The 19,988-nt window shown below is 33.8% G+C and overlaps 1 protein-coding gene across 1 annotated transcript; it reads right to left on the bottom strand.

The window, feature by feature from the left end:
- Window positions 1–13,561: 13,561 nt before the first annotated feature.
- Window positions 13,562–15,934, bottom strand: LOC145276772 (putative protein FAM10A4). Its single transcript, XM_080128028.1, has one exon. The coding sequence runs from the start codon at window positions 15,742–15,744 to the stop codon at window positions 14,635–14,637; it is 1,110 nt and encodes a 369-aa protein (XP_079984154.1). The 5' UTR covers window positions 15,745–15,934; the 3' UTR covers window positions 13,562–14,634.
- Between the last annotated feature and the right edge of the window lie 4,054 nt (window positions 15,935–19,988).

Below are 19,988 nucleotides of genomic sequence, written 5' to 3'. Positions count from 1 at the left end.
CTGTAAGGGTTCATGCTTGTGAAACATAGACCCTTACAGCAGAATTCGAGAAGAGGATTCAGGCTTCAGAAATGAGATGCTTCAGAAGACTGCTTGGCATCTCTTACAAAGTCTAATAACCAACGAGGAAGTCAAAAACAGAATAAGGCGAGCCAATCGTCCTTATGAAGATCTTCTCACCACAATCAAGAAGCGCAATCTAAAATGGTTCAACAACATAACAAAAGGAGAAGGGCTTGCCAAGACAGTGCTCCAGAGAACAGTCGGATGAAGACAGAAGAAGAGATGGGAAGACAACATCACAGAATAAACAGGATTGAAGCTGAGCGAGCCAGTCAAACGCGTGGAGGACAGAGAAGGATGGAGAGGACCAGTTGAGAGGTCATTTGTAGTGCCCCAACCGCAACAAGGTAGGTGAAGGTGAAGGAAGGAGAAGAATTTATGAAAATCTTTAACAATGACTATATAAAGGAAAGATGTTGGTATGTGAGTGCCTGTGTTTCCAGCTAAAAGTCAAAATCTACACAAGTAACACTCAACAAACTGATAGGCAACACACATGCACATTTGTTTTTGAATATTCATTCTTTTAGGGTTCACTAAGAACAGAATTAGTCAGAGGAGGTTGATATTTAGAGCAATTTATAATATCTTTATGTAGTAAACTGTCAATGATACTTTCATAATGATAAAGAAAACGAGAGAGAGAGAGAGAGAGAGAGAGATGGGGGGGGTGATAGAAAGGAGAGAAATAGGAGAGAGAACAGGGAGAAATGGGAGGAAACAAGGAAAGGAAGAGGATGAGAAAATAAATGGAAATGAGAGAGGATCCAGAAGTAGATGGATGTTCATCCATCGGCATGATGAGGACCATCTGATCATCCCTCTAGGATGATGGATAACACGCTAAATTGTGAGGCAAGGGTTCTGCAAATCCTAACCATTTCTCTCCCGAATTGACACTGCTAAATTCCAGTGGCAATGTCCAGTACAATTGGTCTCTGAACATTGTTTCTCTCACAAAACCGACTCCAGCAAGACTCTTCATTAAATGAAGCACTTACTTTTTCAAAGAAAATATGTCTTAGGTGGTCTGACTATGGCCAGAGATATTTTTCAATTCTGCCACCTCCTTCCTTTAGCCAAGCATCTAGCAACTGTATTGTCCGACATTTCTATGTACTAGCAAAACATGCTGCACTGCAATGTTTACAATACGTTGGATGTCTTTCAGAAATTGACTGTGACACCGTGTGATTCCCCACCGACAACCTCAAATGTTATGTGCTGTGGATTTCTCCTTCATCTTTGTTGTTTTGGCCCTATTATTGTTGTCTTTTTCACACTGGTGAACGTCGATGGGGACACACGAGTCCACAAGTAGAAAAAAAAACAAAGAAAAAAAAAAACAAGAAAACACAGACGTCCTTATTTTCACATGTTGATTGAATTCTGGATGTGTGTTTCTATATGCTAAGGTTTATGTCTACGTCATTTCGAGGCTGGGTTTGTTTATTGCCATCAGTTCATCTCAATCTCCCAAAGCTTTCCCAATCTGGCCCAAGTCACAATCTGTCTTCAACTGCTGTTAAAGTCCAACTTAATTCTCAACTCACAGCTGTAGTAAAAACTCACTGACTTAAGTTTTGCTTTGTCATCAGTCAGTTGTTTTTATTGTCGATACTCTTCAATACCATAAAAACAAAATATATATCCATCAACTGTTCAGGCCTTTTCTATCAGTCACCCTAATTTAAACCCTACCCTTATTTCTCTTTGTCTACTTTAGAACAAATTCCTATTCATTATCTATTGATATTTCCTTTTATTACTCACTAAACATACTTCCTTTTCTTTTGTCATCTATCTTGTTCTTTTCCTACCCTCCAGCAATCAATGAACTTAGTCAGACATGGTGTCACATTTACAAATTTCCGACCAGGTCTTCATTTATTCTCTCTTTCTTTCAAACCAATTCTTATCATTTCCTTCCATGTTTTCCTTACCAACTGATCCTGCTCTCTCAACTGTTCTACATTTACTAGTCCAAAAACTTTCACCTATTCTCCCAAAATAATCCATTCTGCACACATCTCGATACTGTCTAGATTCAATCTCCTTCTAAGGTCATCAAGCCTGTCTTTAAGACTCACAATATACACCCATCATATCATTTCTTTTCATGCAATGTATGTCCTTGACTCTCACTGGGCAGGTTTCACTTTCCTATATCATCACACTATGTACACATGGCCGATAGAGACTTCCCTTGTTTGACAGTGGTATCACTCTGCTGGTTAGTAATGACAAAAGTTCACTAAAGTTACTCCATCCACTATTAACTTTTGCAACCACACTAGCACCTGCTCCATTCTGTGCTCCAATGGTATCATCCAGGTAACAAAATTCTCAGCAACCTTAATGACAATTCAGATATAATTTGTCTTCATCCATGTATACAGAACAAAAATAGAGAATTGTTTCCCTGGTTACAGCCAATATGGTCTGCTTATTTTTTTTGACATCCGGTTTCTGCTTTACAAACGAGAACAGTGACAAGCAAGAAATGGTCCCTGCTGATTACTGATTATTTTTCTCTCAGATAACCCCCCACACTTCCACATATTAAGAATGGCTTTCTCATCCACTTGACCATGTCTAATTATCAATCCAAATGGATAGCAGAAATCGGAAGACAAAAAAAGTAGACAATCTTGATTATACCTGCTCCCTTATTTTATTAGTCCTCGCACGAAAGAGCAGAACACAAAATGTTTTAAATGATAATAGAATAACAAATACTTTCGCTGGTGAGGACTACTATTGAGCGTAACCAGTTATACACTCCTTTTGAAATTTTCATCTCTATTTTTCTCGTTATGTACTGAATATTTGTTAATAAAACTTATATGAAATATGTTCCTTATTAAATTTTAAAGATTTTCTATTCTGAAAGAAGTTTAAAAAAATTTAATCTAAAAAAGTTATTTTAAAGTTTTTGTTGAAAAAAATTCAGATTTTCTCATTCAGACCTGTATTACAAAGAAGGGTTACAACAAATGAGTTGTGGTGTGAGGAGAAATACAAACTGAAACAGAATATTCAGACCTGTAATAATACAAAGAGGGGGTTGCAAAATGAGTTATGGTCTGAGGAGAAATACAAACTGAAATAGAGAGGAGAGTTTTCAAATATAATCTTAAAAAGATAAGATACAAGTTAGAAAAGGATTTCATCCAAGGCATGAAAATTGTTAAACAAAATGTTTTTACTATAGGCTTTAAAAATAAAGGTACAAGATTCAATTAAAAATTTATTTATCTTCAAAGTGCACTTTTATAAATTTTACAAAGTAAGGTATAAAAATTTCATTTAAATTGAATCAAAAAATTACCTTGGATTTATTTTATGTAATGTACATTTTGGTGCAATTTTAAAACATTATCTTTCATCTAGCAATTAATGATATAGATATAAAATTTTCAATGATTTTTTTTTTTTTTAAGTGCAACAGAATGTACATTACATAAAATAAATCCAAGGTAATTTTTTGATTCAATTTAAATTAAATTTTTATACCTTACTTTGTAAAATTTATAAAAGTGCACTTTGAAGATAAATAAATTTCAAATTAAATTTTGTACCTTTATAGTAAAAACATTTTGTTTAACAATTTTCATGCTTTGGATGAAATGCTTTTCTAACTTATTTATACTTTACTAGCAATGTTGAAAAGACGCCAGGCAAAATATCTTAAGAAAATTTTACTTTTAAAGCCAGGCAAATGAAGGGCTGTATCTATGTGATGAACCATGGAGATAATTAATGTAAATTATATATGTGTCTTGTACTAAATGAGTCACTGGATAGATGAATCAGTCACATAGTTTTTTTTTGCCTGCTTAGTGGGCACTGACTAGTGAAGGTGGTTTCACAGTAGCATTAGGCATATATGACTAAACATATTCCTAATGATAGTTACATATTTTTAACTATTAGATAATCCGGCATTGCCCAGCTGTAAAATATGCTTAAATACAATATTTTAATTTTCGTATTTATTATTATGTCAACTCTATTATTATATTGTACTCAATATATAGTAGTGATCTAAAAAAAAAAAAAAAAAAAAAAAAAGACTTTGGTACCATCAGCTAGAATCGAAACCAAAACATTCAACTCTCTAGTGATATTTGCTACCATGACACATGCATATCAAAACTTGATAAATTTATGCAGTTAAAAGTATATAATTATTAGGGCTATGACAAAAAATATTCTTTTAATTATTTTGACTCTAGTATATATCAGTTAATATCTTATATGTTTTTAGATAGAGTGATCTGGTTCTCGATTGATTAATTGTGTCCGTGTCATATATATACTCGAGTCAAAACAATAAGAATATGCTCTTGTCTTAGCCCTAATAATTATACATCCAGATATTGAATTATACCTGCCAAGTTCAAATTTTAAATCCTTACCAGCCATTTTTCCAACTAAAACGAAATCTGATTTTGTTTCACCGGTCTGAAAATACCCCATATATCAAGTTTCAAGTCTGTAGACCAAAAATTGACAAAATAGTTTGGTAGAAACTGTTCCGCAGACAGACAAGGTCACTTTTATAATATACTATCAGGTTAACTGGCGTTAGCCAGTCATAAAATACGCTTAAATATATTTTAATTTAATTGCAGATTTTGTGTTTATTATTATAAAGTCAGTTTTCTATTCATTATTATACTATACCCAAAAAGTAGTAAATTCAAAAGTTAAAAATAAATAAATAAATAAAAATAAACCAAAACATAGCTCTCCAGCATTATTCGTTACCATTCAAACTAAGTCCATATGCATATCAAAACTTTAAAAATAATGTTATTAAAAGGTAAAGGACAAGTCACAGGAAACTTGCTCTCCTAGAGTAAGAGATAGGGAGTTAGGAAGGTAGTCTTTTAACATGCTTAAGATCCGTTTCCCGTGACTCACCCTGTGTAAATGTATATTTGCACATGCATAAAAGTAACATGTTTAGTTGACTTACATATGCTAAGTTTCAACTTTTACCTCTTAACAGCTATTTTTACCAACTAAAGACCAAATTAAATTTGTTTCACAGGTCCGAATCTCCTATATATTGTTTCAAGTCTACAGACCAAAAATTGGAAGAGTAGTTTAGTAGAGTTTCTCTCACAAACAAAGACGATTACTTTTAATATATATATCTAGATAACATAATAGGTTAGCTAGAATGTTTATAATCACAATAACCAAGAATATATTGCTCCATAATATTATGTGCGTGAAATTAAATAAGTCCATAATTTATTAGTTTATCTTGCAGCAAGCACTGTAGAGTTCCAATGAACCCAAGGTGAAAAATATCGGTTTAAACTAAGCATTTTATTTGATCAAATAGAAACACAAAAATGAAAAGCTAACCACAAAAAATATAGTCGCTATCTTTATACATCAAAAAACGATAATTCAACTTCATAATTGTCTAAAAGAATAGGGGACTTTTTCTTTTTTTTTTTTAAAGAAAAAAAAAAAACGAAAAACAAACATTATCATTTTGGGGTTGAAAATTTAAACTACAATATTCGCTTTTGTATTTATAATTAGGGCTGACAACAGAATATTCTTTTCATTATTTTGACTCTCGGGTATATATCCGACACAGTTAGACACACTTAATCAACCGAGAACCACATCCGTCTATATAAAAACATATAAAGATATTAACAGATATACACTCAAGAGTCAAAACAATGAAGAGAATATGCTGTTGTCACAACCCTATTTATAATTTTCATAAAATTAAAAAGTTGTCCTAAACTATAAAATTATAAATGCGAATTATTGTCCATAGACTTGTTTATAAAAGATTGTTACTATATTTGTCTTTTGTTGGAATTTAAAAAAAAAAAAAAATGAATAATTCTAAACAGAATCCTAAAAGCTCACAATTTTGGAAAATCATGGTCAAAATTTGCCCTATTCGCCTCCTCACCCGGGCAGCAAGACAAAGTTGGTTTTCAATACTAGGAAAATCCAGTTTCTCAAAAAGAGGCACTCTGGATTTTGACAAAACTAAAATTTACCTCGCTTTAAAAGGATTTGCTTTACTGGCTGAAGACTGGAAAGAGATGCTACACTTAGACATCCAGTGTATCATCCTTCTTCATGCAACATGTCTTTAACCATCAGAAAAAATATTTTTTTAGTATTTGTTACTATAGAAACAAGAAATTTATCAAAATGTATTAAAAAATATAAATCACAGCATTCAAAACCTTTAAAACAAGTTAAAAAGAAAATGGTTACTTCTGCAGTTTAAGGTCCGTGCTGACATAACGTTATTAGGAACTCATTCTTCGCTAACTATTCTGTACTTTCACTAAGTAATTTAATAAAAATAAAAAAAAAAGATACCGTAAAAATTTAAATTGAAAATTTTATCTATAAAAAAAAAAAAAAAGCATGGTCTGTAAATTATAGAAATACTAAAAGAAATCGTTAAATTACTTTAGCACACTGACAATTATAAATATAAAACGTAAGGATGGGGGAGGGGGTGACATTTAAGAAATCATTTAATTAGAAAAATAACTAAAAATTGATTAACTTGAAAATGAAAGCGAAATTATAGTAATAGAATTAAACAATTTGAAAGTTGTTTCTGGCAAAAATGTATTATAGTCAACAACGCAGGGGGGTGGGGGACAAGTACACTTACCAACCGCAAGTCAACTTTTTATTTTTATGGAAATCGTTTCTGACAAGGTATGAAGCCACTTCATGTAAGGAGCTTAAAAAGCATCGTTAGAATAATCTTTCAAAATGGCACTCGATTTTTTGGGTAGGTGATAGTTAATTTCAAGCTCAATACAGAGGGAGGAGATAGTGGAACTGTAATCCTAAGATCGGGTAAGCTTTTTTTCTCTCTAATTTTTTTTTATCTTTGAAGCCTGAAGTTAGTGACGACGAAATCGAGTACCATTTTGGAAGATGACTAATCTATATATATATTTATAAAAGTGAAATTGTCTGTGTGTGTGTGTGTGTGTGTGTATATATACAGTTCCCTACCAAACTACTCAGTCACTTTTCAGTCTATAGACTCGAGATTTGGGAAAATCTTTTCAATCGAAAAATCAGAAAATTTGGCTGGTAAAAGGTGAAAGTTCAACAATTTGACCCTTGAAAACTCTACCAAACTCCTCCGACAATTTTGGGTCTAAACACTTGAAATTTTAGATGTAGGTTACTTGGACATGAATCAAACTTTTTACTTTGATTTGAGCAAAAAAAAAAAAAAAAAATGTTAAGGGATCAAAGTTAAAAAAAATTGACTTCTACGGTCTCTACCAAATTACTCAGCCAATTTTTGGTCTAAACATTTGAAATTTTACATAAAGTGTATTCAAACATAGGACAAGCTTTTTAATCGATTTTTGGCCGAAAATTTGTCTGCTAAGGAGTCAAAGTTGAAAGAGTTGACCTTTGCAGACTATCAAATTCCTCGGCCAATTTTGGGTCTAAACACTTGAAATTTTAGATGTAGGTTATCTGGATATAAGTCAAATTTTTTTAATATATATATATGCACAAAGTTATGAACAGTATGTAAGGTCCAAGCAAAGCCGGGCTGAACTACTGCGAGTAAATTAATAGTGACGATAAAAATTTCATAGGTAATAAATTTTTTCAATCAATATTGACACTTATACAGGTCGATAGATAGAAAAAGTAAATAGGGTTTATTTTACTGTACACAGATTCGAAAAAGTTGTCAAAAAACAAACGTTATCAAAAGCAAGATAAGTTACTTTTCTACCCAACTGGATAATTTTTAGTGTTTTTATTTAATGTAACATATTTATTTAGCTCGACAAACAGTGTTTACCGATGTGTTGGAAAATTCAAAATGGCACCGAATTCACTGCTGAACACGGTAAGTTTGGGAAAATGAGTTAAAAATAAAAAATATACAAAATACTGTTAGAAACTAGCTCAATATATGTTACTGTGACATACGCTGACATATTCGGTGGGTTTTTAACAGTATTTGGTATATTTTTTATTTTTAACTCATTTTCCCAAACTTACCGTGTTCAGCAGGAGTTCGGCATCATTTTGAATTTTCCAATACATCGGTAAACACTGGATGTTTTTCGAGCTGAATAAACATTTTACATTAAATAAAAACACAAAAAAACTATCCAGTTAGGTTGAAAATTAACTTATCTGGCCTTTGATAACATTTATTTGTTATATATTTGTTTTTTGACAATTTTTTCGAATCTATGTGTATAGGAATAGAAACCCAGTAAATTTTCTTGCGTTTGGTAAAAATTATTTGCTCTATATTTGTTTGTTTTCCTTTTTGCGTTAATACCCGTCTTGGTAATGTTGACTTTTTCCGCCGAAAGAAACAAAATGAATGTCCAACTAGAATTATGTAAAAGCGGTGACTGACTGAAAGTAAGACGAAATACGAAACCAGTACGCTACTAATGAAAAAAAACTTATTCAAAAGAAAGTTTTTTTTTTGGGGGGGGGGGGGGGATAGGCATCACCACTTATCAAGGCCAAGAGGCCACTCGAGGATAAGTGTTAAAGAGTGTACAGTAAAAATTGAACAATATAGCAACCGTTAGTAATGGAGATTTGGTAAATTTGTTAACTTATATGGAACGGCTCATCAAAAACTTGTTTACGTTAGACTTGAAGACAACCATATTGTAGTCAGCTGGAAAGCAGAAAAACGGAAGACAATTCCATAGGCGTGCAGTTCTAAGAAAGAAGCTTTGCTCATGGAATCTACACTTAGGTTTAGGCACAGATAAAGAGTGGGGGAAACTAGTGATAGTGTTTTCAGATAGATGAGTGTTTCTTGTGAAAGTTTGGCGAGGGGGGACCATAGAATGGAGCTCAGCCGAGCACTTGCCATGAAAATAACGATAAAGCAAAGACAAACTCGCAATATCTCTTCTGTGAGAAAGAGGTTGCAAGGAAGAGAAAAAGACATCCCCCACAAGGCTACAAAGTCTATTTTGAACTCTATCAAGGGAGGACAAGTCCTTTCTAGCAGCTCCTGCGCAGATGTGGCAACAGTACTCCATCCGTGGACGTACCTGGCTCTTGCATCAGCAGTGAGATATCTACTGGATCGATAGAAGGATCCCACCATTTTTCCAGTGGCCTTGGTAACGGATTTAATGTATGTGCTCCATTTAAGATCAGGAGTAAAGGTCAACCCCAGAAGCTTGTCAAAACATGAGGCCTCCCCAAGATGAGAGCCATTCATTTCAATTGATGCCAGATGGGGATCAGAGCGTTGATGATGTAAAGATAAAAGCTTGGTTTAAAACTTTTGCAGAATATGGAGCGAATTAACAATTTAATAAAGATACTGCAAAAATTAAATTCAAGAATACAAATCGTGCTAGATTTTCAACTAATTCAGTTTTTATGATATCTTATTAAATTGTTAAGTGAAAACACAGGATAGTAAAAAAAAAAAAAAAAAAAAAAAAGGCCTTGATGTATTCTGCATTAGGTGTGTCAGAAATTTCGTGAAAATAGTGAATAATTCCACTCCATCTTTCCAAGCTTATAACTCCTCGAAAAATGCAATTCAAGCCCTAATTTTTTTTTTTTTTTCAATTAAAGGAGCAAGGACCAAGGTTTCATTAAAAAAAAAAAAAAAAAAAAAAAAAAAAGTGTTTTTTTTTTTAAAAAGGTTTTAAACTTCGGACTTTACAGAATTTCTGCATATGCACCTTTAAATTTTTGCTTTGGATAAGTTGTGTTTTGTTTCTTTTTCCAGGTTTCATTCGGTTTATTGATTGGTGTCCGGTTTCTGTATTTCATTTTACTTTCAGTTTCTATTTTTACATGAAACTATTCAGACCTCGATTCTCTTTCAATGAACGGTGTCAACATTACCCAATATTTTTTCTTTAAATAATTAATTTTATTCAAAGTGAAGGCCGGTACGATATATACAGAATACAAGCGTTAATCATGTTTGTTATCACGTGGTCATGAAGACAAAAGTAAAACTAGCAACATATGAAAGGGGCGAACGGTGAACTAATTTAACCCGTCAAGATGCCTCCATTTCATTTACGCGTCTTCAGTCACGTTCTCAATTCAGCCAGCACTCACGTGTGCGCCGAAATGTGCCTAGCATTTTTTTTTTTTTTTTTTAATGTTTGTTTGCTAAAGCATGGGTTGGTTATCTTGAACTTTTCAGCTCTGTTATGGTTGCCAAATGTTTCGACTCATGTTCCAACCGGTGTAAGTGAAAAAATACGCCGTATTATTTTGCCCTCTCCCCCTCCTTTTTTTACGTTATCGTGTTTATTAGATTGTTAGGTGAAAGCACAGAATAGTTAACAAAGCCAACTCTTCTCTTGTTATGCATGGATTTTTAAATAACATTTCAGCACGGTCCGTAAACTGCAAAAGTATCTGGAACCAAACTATATTACAATTTTTTCAAATCAAATTAAATTACTAAAAATGGAATATTTATTTTGAAAATTAATTTATTAAAAAAAAAAAATATAAAGAAAAAGAATTGTTATTTTTTATTTAATTAAATGTTAATCCGCAATATATACATGCAAAATAAAAAAAAAATCCACAAAAATGGAACAAGGCAAAAATAATACGTCGTTTTTTAGACTTTACACCGGCTGTAATGGGAAACTAATCTATCCGTTAACAGCCATTAGCTCTGAAAAGTTCAAGATTGTTTTTTTTTCTCAGTAAAAAGCAAAACATTTCACTATTTCAATATGACTGAAATAAACCTAGGCTTTTCTTTCCAAAACTTGTAAATATTACATTAATTTTAACAAATTATTAGAAGGGACTCGAGTTCCTATTTTAACAATATACGTCAAACCTTTGATCAAGTCGAAGGTTCAGCTTAAGAGGCTATCTTCCCGAGCATTACCTTCGTGCTTCAGAGGCGACAAGGAGTTGCCCTTCGACAAGAAGAGGGAATTATATACCCAACCGGGAAATGGCGACCATGGTTCCCTATCGACTTTTTCGGTGTTTTTGGCCTACTTCCAACCTTGTATCACATCTTGCCCGCGTTGCGAAGTTACCAGAGAAAAGAAAAAAAAAAGGGGGGGGGAGAACAAAATATAACTTATACCAAACGCAAGAAAATGTATATATATTTTTTTTAACTTACTGTATTAAGTGTGAAAACTCATTCTAAGATTTATCATCTATGAATTTGTTATCGTCACTTTCACATTGTTAGATTCCAATATAGTTGTCCATTTTTGGGGGGGGAGGTGGTGGTGGTGACTAATTTCAGGTAAAAAAAAAAAAAAAAAAAAAACAGTGGGGCAGGGATAATGGACCCGTAAATGCGGGAGGGGGATGAGAGGTCAATCAGATTAAAGCAAGCTGTTATTGGAGCGGTTTTTACCAGTATTGTTTAATTTTCGATTTTTGAGAGATTATCGAGAGCACGTATAATGCCAGCCATTTTCTAACTCAAGACAAAACACTACTTATGTTTCAAAGTAAACAAATGCTTTAAAATAAGAAAATTTATCTTGAAGAGTGGCTTATTTTGCCTCTGGTAACATTTGTATATTTTTTTAACCACTTTCGTTTTGTTGTCTATACTGGAAAATGCTCGACAAAATCTTAGTTGAAAATAATACAGGCAGATTAAAAACTCAGAAAAGTAAATTTTCTTGCGTTCGGTAAAAAAGTTGGATATATTTTTTTTTTTTTTTTTACATTAGGTCCACCTCCACAATTTTCTTTAAAATGACATGGTTTTCGACTATGCTGAATACAAAAATCATTTAAATTTTGCAGACAAGTAGTTATCGAGATAAAGACCTGCATTATACACTAATTCTCTGGCGGCCATGTTTTTTACGTGCGATAAACGTCTACTTTTCTGCGAAGTAGACAAGTTTATCGCGTGCATGCGCGTAAAAAACATGGCCGACAGAGAATTACAGTGCATAATACAGGTCTTTATATTTCGATCCTTGGCCTTCGGGCCAAGATCAAAGTAATGAATTATTGTACCATTATTATCTTGTTTTTACACGCCAATAAAAAATGTTTTAAACAACTGGGGATGCTAGTGCAGTCAGTGCCTGCAGTGGCAGTGAGTGCACATAAATCGTATTTCCAAGTTTAATTAAAGTTTTGTTTTTTTTAATTCAATTGTAAGGTTACAGTATAGAATAGGTACAAAACACCCTCCCCATGTTAAGAATGGCTTTTTAAATAATAACGTTACTATTTCAGCACGGATCAATAAGTGCAATAGTACCCAATTGGGTTCTAAGTACGAAAGGGTGAATACTGTATTATGGTGGAAGAAGATACTAGCTAAGAAATTTTTGTTAAGTTCTAGAGTAACAAGGATGACCAACACCGACGACCCCCATTTTCCCCCCTTTTGAGTTGGCCTTGTGCCTAAGTTTTTTGTTCATGTTTAGCCTGAATAAAAGATTTAATATCTCAAAGTGTAGTATCTGTTCTTCAGATGCTATAATTCTATTTCTTATTCTCTCAGTGGAGGAGAAATCCTTCACGACCAAGGCAATTTTTATGTTGTCCCTTTTCTCCGTTAAAAGAAAAAAAAAAAAAAAAAAAAAAAAAAAAAAAAAAACGACCCTGGTGTCTAACTGTCCCGTGGAGAGGCATTGTAAATAGGAAGTACTGCAAAATTTAAATGTGATTTTCGTATTCAGCATAGTCGAAAACCTTTAAAAGTGGTCATTTTAAAGAAAATGGTGGAGGTGGACCTAATGTAAAAAATTATTAGTTGTACACTTTTTGGCACTGTTAAGTACACTACACTTTTGCCATAAAACAAAGTTTTTGCAAAAAAAAAAAAAAAAAAAAAAAAAAAAAAAAAAAAAAAAAAAACACTATAGGAAATTAGAATTCTGAGGCGTTTTACAGCAAAGACAAAACGTACCAGGGGGTCCTGATTAAACAAATGTTACCAAAGAAAGCCAGTACTCTTACCTACCTGGATAAGGTTTTTTTGTTTTTGTAACTTAAAATGTTCATCTACTTTTAAATAGTGCCGACTAAGAACTGACGCCGTCTACGGTAAATCTGGTCTCAATAATTGCTCAAAAGTTAAAAATACTGGTAGAGATCCACGTAATAAATGTCACAGTGACATTTGTGAGAGTTTCTACCAGTATTTAGTTTTATTTCAGACTTTTGAGCGATTATCAAAGGTCCCCGTACAGAACAATCCCTGTAATTATTATTTTCCGTTCTAACTAAACGGAAGGAATACGGGGTTCCCGGAATACGCAATTTATTTTGAACTTTTAAAGTGTTTAAACACAAAATTATCCAGGTAGGCAGGAGAATAATTTATCTTGCCTTTGGTAATGTTATTTATTTTTTTTATTTAACCTTTTTCGTTTTGTTGTCAATGCTACAAAATACAGTTTTGTATTTCCAGAAATATGGAAGTCTTCCTTTTAACTTAAAGGGGGGGGGGGTACAATACTACAGAATAGAAAAAATGGAATTCTATAATGGCAAAAATTTAATGGATCAAATGAAGCGGCAGGTATACAAACAGGAGGGAAACAAAATATAAAAGGCCCACCAGAAAGGAAACAAATTAGTTTGTAAATGGCAATTAACAGGACATTTAAAATTAAGTTTACACATTTAATTCAGTTTTCGCTCTTAAAGGATTTTTTCAAAGATTAATTTTTAGTAAGAAGCAGATTTTTAATAATAGGTCAAAATTAGTTACAGATGACCAGCGAATAATAGAAATTAAAAAGAAAATACGAATTAAAAGATTTTAAAGTCAAATAAGTAAATTCTTAGACAAAGTTTCCCTTCTGTAAATTAGTTTTTCGTTATTTTTTCTCAACCATTAAAAAAAAAAAAAAAAAAAAAATATTCGCAAATATTTGACTTCTTTCTCCAAAATAATGTTGATATTTTGTTGTTTGAAACATAATTCAAGTCATTTCTTGCTGAACGCACAGAAAAGCCATTTTATTGCCATTAGTTTTTTTTTTTTAACAGTTGAGAAAATAAAAATATTATCCTCCGCTATTCCCTCTCCCAGCAAAAATGAGATTCGTCTTTTTAGGCGATTACGAGTAAAAATCACGGAAAAGTTGTTTTTAGAATTTAGTGCAAGAGGATCAGTTTCCCAATCTTAACTTAAAATGATACCATTTCTGGGTCATTCTAGAATTTTAGGGCAGTTAATAAATGTATTTTTCGCTATAAACGATAAATTCTGTGTGTTTTTGTTTTTTTTTCTGGAGTGGGAGGGGGTACATTTTTTATGCGGTTTTACGAACTTGCCACACGGGCGTAGGGTTAATGGTAAAGTTAATTATTCTAAAAACTTAGAATGTCCCGAAAATGGAGTTCATTTTACGTTAAGTTTACAGGCTATAAGAAACCGAGTGATCCCCACTCCAAATTCTTTTTTTATCAGAGTAACTTCACACGTAAACATCTAAAGAAAAAAGTAAAATCTCATTGTGTGTTTGGGTGGGGGTAGCGGATGGTGTTATTCTACAAATTAACCTCCAACATTAACCTGCCCCACCCCCTCATCCAACGTTTCTTTTACTTTCCTTGGGGGTTTGGCGCGCCGAACTTTGCTGCCAATTTATTAATAATTTGCTGTACTTTGGGATTATTTTGATATTTCCCTATATTGGCCGGGTTTGAACTGACATCCTGGAAGGCTGCGGCAACTTCGGGATCTTTGAGGGCATTTACGATGTCGGGATCACTAAGTAACTGGGAGAAGTCGATGCCGCCTGGGCCACCTGCCGCGCTGGCTCCTGGAAAATTGGGGAAGCCACCGGGCATTTTAAAACCTGGGTTGGGGTTCGCTCCGCCGGTAGAAGCGCCTGTCGATCCAGATTGGGTCTTAGCTTTCTCGTATTCTTCTCTGGCTTTGCGAATTCTTTCTTGCCTTTGCTTCATTTCTTTCAATTCATGTTTTCGTTGGTATTTTCGACGGTGTTCTTGGATTTTTTTGGCGTTCGGGGTGACTTCCTGAAGCATTTGGTAGGCATCATCGTCGTAATCGAGTTTGCAAGCAATCGACAGATCCTGATAGGCCTGCTCCCAATTACCCAACATACAATTGGCCTTTCCCCTCCATTTATAAGGTTGCGCAGAATCAGGGTTAAGTTGGATAGCCCTTTCGCAATCTTTTATAGCAGCGTTAGGCTTCTTCATTTTGATAAAAACACATGCTCGCTTCGCGTACTGAAGGGCCGATTTCGGATTATTTTGAATCGCCTCTGTAAACAGTTTAATCGCCTTTTCGTAATCCCCGCTCGACATAGCATCGATCCCCTCGTTTCGTTTCTCCGTAGCAAGCTCAACCATTTCATCTGTAATCTCTACAGACTCGTCGCCGAATTCTTGGTTGATATCTCCGTCTGGCTCCACCACCCCAGTGTTGTCCAACTCGATGTCGCTCTCTTCACTTTCATCGGACTGTGCCTCCATGGTGGGCGAAGTATCTTCTTCTTCGCTCTTTTCCGAGCAGCACGTCGGGCCTTTTGGAGTGTCGGCCTTTTTCTGGGGGATTTTACCTCCCAAGTCTTCGATCCATTTGCGCAAGAAATCCAAGTTGGGCGAGTGTAAAAGATCAGGGTTTGTCCTGCACATATCGATAAACGATCGCAACTGTCTCACTTGCTCGGCTGGTAGTTCCATTTTATCCAACAACCGTGAAACACGACGGAAGAACTGCTAAGACGAGTAAATAAACACTAACAACAACAGACTTTAAGAACTGCGCGGTCCTTGTGCAAAAAAGAGACAAGGGAGAAAACCCGAAATTTACACCGTTTTCATGTCTCTTATTCCAGAGGGCGCGCCACATAATCTTATAGTTACGTTAACTGTATTATTATTATTTTTATTTTTTTTAAATAAATTATTAATAAGATAAATAAAAACCACCATATCTTCGACATATGTTCATAAACAGCAGTTAAAGTTAATAATAATCCATTAATATAATGATTTGATGTTTTACATTCAGCAAAACACTTTTCGTTCGAGGCTATATCAAGAAATAAATCTGTTCCCCATAAAATAATCGTCCGGGTGTGGATAATTCTAGAAAATTCTCATCTAAGTCTCAGATTGTTTTCTTTTGGCCTTCAGGCCAAGATCAAAGTGTAGTATCTGTTCTTCAGATGCTACACTTCAATTTCTTGTTCGCTCTCAGTGGAGGAGAAATCCTTCACGACTGAGACAATTTTTATTTTTGTTCCTTTTCTCCACGTTAAAAAACGACCCTGGTGTCTAACTCTGCCCAGTGGGGAGGCATGGTAAATAGGAACTCTTAGATTGTAATACCTTTACAGTGTTGGAGGAAAACCAAAGTTTAGAAATTTTTTTCAGTGTATTCTTTGTTGATGAAATTTTAGATCAATAAGTAAAACGATTCTATTTCTTAATTGCAAAATTGGAATCTTTTTTTTTTTTTTTGTATTTGCATCTCCATTTAAATATGACTAGAAAATTAAACTATTTTTAATTTCTTAAATAAATTGCAAAGTAACTATTTTTTTTTCTAACTGGACTTGGACCTTATAATCCTAAAACATTTTTTGTAAATACACAAAGCTTTTTTAAATTAATTGTAAAATATAAAAAATTATTTTTATCTGTAAACTTTTATTCTACTTTACTTTTGTTAAAGAAAATGTTAAAAATAATTACTTATTGGAATCTAATAACATAATCTTATATTTAATTTATCTATCTATCTATCTATCTATCTATCTATCTGTCTGTCTGTCTGTCTGTCTGTCTGCCTACCTACCTACCTATATTGATCTCCTTATATATGTCTATCGTTTTGTCTACTTATATTTGTTTATCTATCTATCTATCTATCTATCTATCTATCTGTCTGTCTGTGTGTATTTGTTTATCTATCTGTACACCTATATAACATGTCTGGTTATCTTCTACTTTGTCATAAGGACTCTGACAGACACATGCATGGACTTGGAGTCTATATTCGTAACATCCTCCTCGCAGTGTTGCCAACTGAGATTTTAAAAACCCGCTAGATCAGGGAAAAGAAATCTCTAGAAAATCGCTAGATTTTTTTAACTTTTGTATCTGAAATTTAAAAAAAAACTGCTAATTTAACCCCCCCCCCACTCCTAACACCATATTTTAACTTCCTACCTACATAAAAAATATTATGAATATAGTATATTCAATAGACAAAATGTTCCGTGTTTTCTCACTATATATTTCTGGAATCATATTGAAGCGGTTAGCTCCCCAGAAGGCTTTCACATTTTATCAGCTATTTTTTACCTGTTTTTCAGGGAGGGCATATTTTGTTTTGCAAGAAACAAACCATAAAATCAAACTTTATAATAGAAGTTAAATTGAAATATATTACAAATTAAACATCACAATAATGGCGTACTTAAATAATGAATATTGTTGAATAAATTCTCCATAAATATTGGATGAATTAATAAATAAATTTTTTTTAAATCTGCAAAACATAGGCACCAAATTTATACATGAATTAAATGATAGATTTTTTTAAACATTTCTGACAGGGGAGGTTGGGGAGGGGAGGTAAAAATGGCATAAATGTATAAATGGGAAATATAGCACAAGATGAACATCTTTAAGAATATATATAAAGAGAAAACATTAAATTTGTCAATTTAAAAAAATAAATTATATTTAAAAGCAGATGAGGGCCATTAGCTATCCCCTCCAAAAAATGAGATTCTGCTTTCGGCGATTACGTGTGAATATTTTGAAAAAAAATTTTTAGAATTTCAAGTTGGGGGAATCATTTTTCATATAAATTTATTAAAATGATCCCTCATTTCTAGGACACTCTAACGTTTTGGGAAAGGTAACTAATCTTTAATATATGTCTAACCCTAAGTCTGACTCGCAATGTCGTAAAACCACACAAAATCCTTTTAGAAAGTAAAACATGCAGAATTTATCTCTCATAGCAAAAAAAAAAAAAAAAAATGCTCAACAGTCTTGAGTTCTAAATTACACCTTTGTTTCTAAGGCTTTTTAAGCCTTAGAAATAAAGGTGTAATTTACATTAAATTGGGAAGCACTTTTCATGCTCACCATCATTCACAATCGAGTATATTTTTGTCTGCTCTGAATATTTTAAAAATGAAAAAAAGATACAATTTAAATATTTGCCAATTGTACAATATCCTTTTATTTTCGGTTTATTTGTATTATTTTTACTTTTCCAAATATCTTTTTTTTCTCTATATCTCGGTTGCCATGCTAGAACCCCCCCCCCAAAAAAAAAATGTACTTGTAAAAAATTGATTTTATAGCGAGTTTTAAAAAAAAAGTTTAGCGAAAAAAATGGTGGAAAGCAAAACAAATAGGCAATAAATAATTGTTACCAAAGGCAATAAATGCTACTTTTCTACCTACATGAATGAGTTTAGCTTGTGTTTTAAAGTATTTTCAAGCTCTTTTCTTTATTTTTTAATCTAAAATTGCAGGTGTGTGGGTGTCAAATATCTCCAGATTTTCTAGAAAAAACCTGCTAGCCACTAAATCAAAAATTTCCCTGCTAGATTACAAATAAACTCTCCAGATCTAGTGGGAAAACCTCTAAAGGCAACACTGCCTCCCCATGACTAGGAAATCTCAACTAGAATCAAATGACCAGGCCTTCATGTGCTTTAAACTAACTTTACAACATAGTGTTAGCTACTTATATTTTCTTTATCACCCTCCATTGACTCAGGACTGTACTCTAATCAATCATGTCTCTTACAGCATAGATGTAGCACTGTCCCTTGATACTAGCAAACAAATACATGTATTTGTGATTTTAATACCCACCACAGTAATTGGCTTGGCTTCTCTAACTGCACAGACACAGCTAGTAGCATTATCACTGATTTTTCTCTATCCCATTCGTTCTTGACTCATCTTCCAGATTGTCAGGACAAGCAGGCCTCACTTCTTGGCCTATTTCTGTTCCTGAGGATTGTGTAACAAGTTCCCATTGCCCACTTGGGGATGCTGATCATGCTGTGATAATGATAGACATCACTCTAAACTCTTGGGCCCCAAGTTGAAGAGCCATTGCTCAAAACGACAAGGTACTACAATAAAGCTGACTGGGATGCTATCAGAGATCACATCAGAGATGCCCCATGGGGATATATCTTTTCTCTTCCTGTGGAACAGTGCACAAATGAGACCACTGAATGGTTCAAAGCAGCAATTGAGCTACATGTTCCCACACGGAAGTTCCATAGCAAACACCACTCTCCTCAACGGTTTACTTCTACATGCACAGCTGCCATTGCTCAAATGCAACATGCATACCGCAGATTTATCCGGCATAAGTCCGGTACAAGCAGACAAAAGTTTAGAAGCTAGAAGTAATTGTAAGAAAGAAATAGCGACAGCTAAGAGAGAATATACCTAAACTCCCTGATAAAATTGACCCTAAGATGGATATGTTTGTTGATGATACCATGCTCTATAACAAGCACAAGGGAAAAACGAATCAACACATATCTAAGGCAATGGCAGAAACACTATAGGAAGACCTCCAATCTGTAGTGGAATAGAGACAAAAATGGATTGTCACATTCAATGCTGCCAAAACCAAGCTTGTTTCCTTCAATTGTTACAAGAAACATTCTCTAACGCGAATAGCTATGGCTAAAGATACATTACCTGAAAGTGTTTTGTTCAAAATCCTTGGCTTAACGTTCACAAGGAACACGAGTTGGAACAGATGCATTGAGACCATTGTCCAGGCTGTTGCAATGAAGGTGGGCTTTCTCTACTGTGCTAGAAAGCTACTTACGCCTGAAAGTATCCTGTACCTTTATAAGACCCCCATTCGCCCATGTATGGAGCATTGTTGTCACATTTGGGCTGGTGCGTCTGCTACTAGTCTCTCC

Source organism: Euprymna scolopes, chromosome 5 (assembly GCF_053919585.1).
Source record: "Euprymna scolopes isolate OS-2025 chromosome 5, ASM5391958v1, whole genome shotgun sequence".
Classification (NCBI taxonomy): domain Eukaryota; kingdom Metazoa; phylum Mollusca; class Cephalopoda; order Sepiida; family Sepiolidae; genus Euprymna; species Euprymna scolopes.
The sequence above is the reverse complement of the archived record's forward strand: the minus strand, read 5'-3'. Positions and strand labels throughout refer to the sequence as shown.